Raw genomic sequence first — 5,532 nt, 5'->3', positions numbered from 1 at the left:
AGTTTAGCAATAGATATCCGGGTCAAGATGGCTACTGGCAGTCCAATCTTTGTAGTTAAAGATGTTTGTTTGTTTATTCTGAATGTTTTTTTTTTGTTCTCCCAGGCCAGTTTATAGAACTGGAGCAATTTAATCTTGTCACATTCAATTAGTTTAATGAATTTAAATATAAAAGTATCAAATTAATCATCACCTTTAACTAATCATAGCAACTATTGGATGTATCACGCTTGTTAAAAAAAAATAATAATCTAGATTTAGTTGTCTACTGTTTTGATGTATCATGATTCACTTTGACAACTCACATACATTACTACTTCCTTTTTCGGCTAGACAATATATAAGTCCATCCACGATAAGCTTTAAAAGAAAAAAAACAGTTTCAAAAAGGAGCTTAATTTGAAAGAATCCTACAATCTTTTAACATGCAAAATACAACATAATTATTCTCTAATGAGACTATAGACATTACTATTAATCACGATTGGATTTTGACAAATAGTAGTTAAGTTCTATCAAATTTTCGTAATTTAGCATTACTCTTTTAACAACTTAGGCCATTTTTGTTTCAACTTTCAAGTATAAAATTGTATCTTAAATAGTAATACTCTCCAGAATAATATGGTTAAGAATATCATTCTTAATATGTTTGATTGATATTTAGTAAAATATAATTTTTTAATTAAAATCTAAAGGTGAAAAAATGTAGAGATACATAATTATTGTAGAAAATAATTTTCCTTCTCATAAAAATTCACCTTTCAGGCTTTCACTATGAGAATAAAATGTGGTATTCCCAGTTGAACTTTTCCAAGAACCTTAACTGTATAAGAGCTGGGTGCCACGTAGCTTAGTAAAAAATTTCCTTTTCCAGTTATATTTTCCTCCCCGAATAAAGTAACAAGAATGCAGTGTCCGTTTGTGACAACGGGAAGCATATGAGAAGATTCCACATAACAGTCGCTTTAGGAAGAAACAGAAACTCCAGTCACGAGCCTCAGCGCCTAGGCCCACTAAGCTGGGAGGGGAAGAGAAACCAAAACCGGGCCGGAAGAAGAAGAATAGGAAAGTCTCTGACCATAGAATAAAGGGAAGAAAAATAGTAGAGCAAATAAACAAGGTACCCACTAGCCATAATTATGGGAAGCACTAGATTCACGTTAACCCCTCATAACTTTATGGCTGTAAATTTTAATTCTTGTTCACACTTTGCCCAACATCATCATTCATAAAGTGTCATTAAATAATAATTAATTTAATTATAATAATAATTACTATCGATACTATAATTTATTCACCTATTGTTAAACATAATGTCTTTTTAGTAGAAAAATTGATAAAATTCTTTGTCTAAATATTATATTCAGGATTTAAATTTAAAAATATTAATTAAATCAAAATAATTTTTCAAAGTAATTAAGTATAATAGGACAGCAATAAAGTTTTGCATGATCTAAAAATAGTGATCCTAATCCTAAGCTAAGTAGGGAGGGATAGATAGATATAGATAGGCACATTGTAAATAAGAGGGTTGACTAGTTGACGTTGGACAAACAAGTGAACAAGAGTAGAACAACAAGTCATTATAATGTGAGAAGAAAAGTCCCAATCCACGTGGCTGTGTAGTACCGTTGGTGTCCTCCGATAATGTGAGAAAAACGCGGCACTCTTCTGCAGATTAAAATAAAATGGCACCAGCTGTTGGATGAGTTTGTAGTATATATTTTAGCACACTGCCAGACAATTTTGCAGTTGAACGGCGCAGCGGTTCTTCATGTATCTAGCAGTAGCAATAGCACCCACTAACCTACCCTACCCTCCTGCCAAGTGCCAACAAAACCCAACCCACCGAATCATAAAGAATAAAAATTTACTAAAATCAAGATATCTCATTGCCAATCCAAGCATCACTACAATAAGCAAAATTAAAGCTGCAAAGTATCAGCATCATCGATGCAAGTGTTTCAAAATCATTTGGATTTATACACCGCTAATCGTATTCAATAAACAGAAACCATAATAATAGAGCCAATCAGCAAAACTTTGAAACAGTTAGTAATAGTTATGGGTAAAAACAGAGAGAGAGAGAAATTATATATATATATATATATATATATATATAAATTATAAAATAAAATATATCCCCCGTGATCGATAAGAGACAATGATCTGAACGACCCATAAGTACGAAGAAATTAGGGGTAGCCCACACCCAACCTCGCTTTTATAAAAACAAAAAAATAAGTAGTACCTGGTACGGGTACTATTTTTTTTTTTTAATTTTAATTTTTCTGAGGTGAAGAAGCATCATCAGCGATCGATCAAGTTGAATAATGAAAGATAGTAGTACCTTGGAATTGGAATATTTGAAACTAGTATAGTAAATTTGTGATTTAAAAAAAAAAAAAAGTTTTTATCAATAATCAGGCATAAGGTGGGTGATTTTGCCTTCCTCGAGCGCCATCTTGCGGTCCGTAATTTTCAACCAAATACAAACCCCGGTGAAGCTAAGCACCAAGCTAGCAAGGCCACTTCCCAAGCCGATCCCAACAATGGCCAAAAGGGATAAGCCCCTATTCCTAAGCGGCGGCAACGGGTAACCGTAGAGATCCTTATTCCCTAGGAATGAGCTGGCGTTGAATCTGGGCAAGTTCCCGCTCCGGTTGGAAAGCGAAGCCGGGATGGGCCCTGAGAGGCGGTTATTGGACACATCGAAAGCGGAGAGGCGAACGAGCAGGCCCAATTGCTGAGGGATGGGCCCAGTAAATAAATTATCGTGGAGGTCGATGATGTTGAGGTAGGCGCACATTGTGAGCTGCGGGGGGATGACCCCTTCGAGACGGTTCGACGAGAGGTTCAAGACGGCGAGGTTGACCAGGGACTGAAGATCAGCGGGGATTGGGCCTGTGAGGAAGTTGGAGGAGAGGTCTAGGGCTTGGAGATTGGTACAGTTGGAGAGGAAGGGGGATATGGTGCCGCGGAGAGAGAGGTTGTTCAGGGAGAGCTTGAAGATGCGTCCGTTGTTGCAGATTGCACCTCGGAGATTCGTGGTTGAGTCGTTGCAGGGATTCGCGAAGTTCTCTTCCTTCCAGTTATGGAGCTGGTTGTTTGGGTCTTGCAGCGACTTGCTTAAGTGCGTCATGCACGCTTCGTCGCTTGGATCTGATAAAATCCCCGGGATCAGAGTAACCCAACAAAGTAGCAGCACGGTCCCAACATCCATACCTGATTCTTCTTCCGATGATTATTTATTCCTTATACGACGAGGAGGAGGACTGATTCAGATTGAGATTCATCCAAGGCGAAGCCAAGTAACTGAGAAACAGTGAAGCACGGGAAAGAGGGATCTATATATTTAAGCCTTGCTTGCTTCCGAATAAAAACAGGGGAAAGTAGAGAAAGCGAGAGATGTCGGAGTTTGTTCTTGTATTGTATCTCTATCTCTCTTGTGTTGTGTTCGGTTCTGTTAAGGCCAAAGTGAGAGAGAGAGAGAGAGAGAGAGGAGACTAATTGAAAAATGGTCTTCACTAATGTGGTACTACTCTTCAATCCTGTGGCTGGATGGCCGCCTAGTTTGTTTTGTTTTTATGTTAAAAATTAATAATAATTATTATGAATAGTATTATAAGTATTTTTTTTCTTCGGGTCCTTTATGGGAGCGTTTGTTTGGGATATGGACGTGGTACGAGTGAAGCACTTCTCGTAAATTTGGCTCACGAACGAAGAGAACGCGCGTGCGTGCGGACGGTGAAGTGAGGGGAAAGGAAAGGAGTTTGGTGACACTGGCTAACATGCGTGAGTAAAACTTATCCTGTATCATGCGTAAGTAATTTTTCACCATCAAATTATCACTACTCTAATCTAACGGTTATGACTTGATGTGCTCAACTTTGTGGAAGTACACCAGATTATAGGATCCAACTCTGTGGGTTGCACAATCCATGGAGGCAGCAGAGCACAACTTCCGACATCACTTTTGTCCACTGATTCTACAGCGTCCAATCCCAATGCCGTGCCACTGTCTAAGTGTATACCGGTGTTGAGTCCTACTATTTTTTTTGTGTTTTCAGGTCTCAATTCATGAAAGAATAAAAATATTCAGCATAAATATAAGTAAACTTAATATCTTTGTAAAAAATTTCATTTACTAACACTACACATTAAAAACCCAATCACATAAACTTTTATGATGATTATTCTTGACAAAAAATTGTAGCTCCAAAATCATAACTACCGTTTGAACCTCCAATTTTGGTATTATTGATAGTCACACAAAAGTCTTTCAGGGAACTTGAGTCATACATAATTAAGCATATGCAACAAAGGATACATGCCACCAAAGCCAAGACAAAGGATCGAGAAATTGAATCAGAAATAGTTTGTTTGTGCAGGTTATTGGGGATCACCGTTGTTTGTATCTTTGGCAACAATTTTCAGGAAAATCGAAAAACTTCAACTAAGCATAATCTAATGTAATGTCACAAAGTTAAGAATGTGACCCCTATTATCTGAGGGTGAAAAAGTTACTTGCGCATATGTTTTCCTCGCGCAGGGTCGGGGTTTGGTTTGATGGAGTGAAAATGAAAGTGTAGATAGAGGGAAGCAGAAGCGGAGAGGGTTTGAGTGGGGCCTTTCGAATTGGAGTTTGTGGGGAGCGATGACCTGCAAATATGAGGCCTAAGACAGCGACAATACGTCAAGGACATTTTTGACTTTTTCTATTTCCACGCCACTCAATTTTCTACAGTACTAACTGCACTTGCCGTTATACGTTCAAGAAAGAGAAACACCCTGCTTTCCTGTTCCTGTTCTCTCCTTTTCCTTTTTTTTTAATGACAGTAACAATAATAATAAAAAAATAAAAAGCTCTCTTTAGTGCTTTCTTTATCGTCTAATTCTATGTTACTGAACAGTCTTCGTTTTGGAATTTACTAATCAGTTCATTTTTTTTTTTAAATCTCAAAAGCTCGAATCGTCACGACGAATAACGCTAGGTTGTTCTGCTCGACCAAAATAGTCTGCATGTTTTGCATCACAATCGTGATTGCAGTAATGGAAATGATTTTAAAAAGTAATTAGCCAATATTTCTTCTCTATATGGATATTTTTTATTTAAGTATAATATTAAATTTTAAATTAAAATATTATAACAAATTAAGATTACAAGAGATTATTGATAACTAACTCTAATAAATAAAAATTCAAAATTTAAATATTTCAGATTTGAAAAGAAAAAAAAATAATTTTATAAAACTTGAATATATAAAAACAATTTAACAGTGTAAGTAACTAAACACTAAAAAAAAAATTAAAAAGTAATTACTTCGAGAAATCTGAAACTTGGAAGAGAAATGAAGTTTTTAATGTGAAAGAAAATTTTGAAACAATACTAACAAAATTCTGAGTTTTTTTTTTAAATTAAATAATAATAAAATCACATGTCATAAGGAAAGAAAATTTACAAATTAAAAATCATTGATATAAATAGTTTGACACTTGTATTTTTTAATCAAGGATTAGGATTCTATTCTC

At 35.8% G+C, this 5,532-nt stretch overlaps 1 protein-coding gene across 1 annotated transcript; it reads right to left on the bottom strand.

Annotated features, from left to right (window-relative positions):
• Positions 1 to 1,516: 1,516 nt before the first annotated feature.
• LOC114422598 (receptor-like protein 57) lies at positions 1,517 to 3,561 on the bottom strand. Its single transcript, XM_028389045.1, has one exon. The coding sequence runs from the start codon at positions 3,221 to 3,223 to the stop codon at positions 2,417 to 2,419; it is 807 nt and encodes a 268-aa protein (XP_028244846.1). The 5' UTR covers positions 3,224 to 3,561; the 3' UTR covers positions 1,517 to 2,416.
• Positions 3,562 to 5,532: the final 1,971 nt, after the last annotated feature.

The sequence above is a fragment of the Glycine soja genome, chromosome 1, assembly GCF_004193775.1.
Source record: "Glycine soja cultivar W05 chromosome 1, ASM419377v2, whole genome shotgun sequence".
Taxonomy (NCBI): Eukaryota; Viridiplantae; Streptophyta; class Magnoliopsida; order Fabales; family Fabaceae; genus Glycine; species Glycine soja.
Note: the sequence above shows the minus strand (reverse complement) of the source record. Positions and strands in the feature narration are given on the sequence as shown.

What these genes read in the sequence shown, in the direction of transcription:
- LOC114422598 (XM_028389045.1), bottom strand. Translation starts at nt 3,223, where the DNA reads ATGGATGTTGGGACCGTGCTGCTACTTTGTTGGGTTACTCTGATCCCG.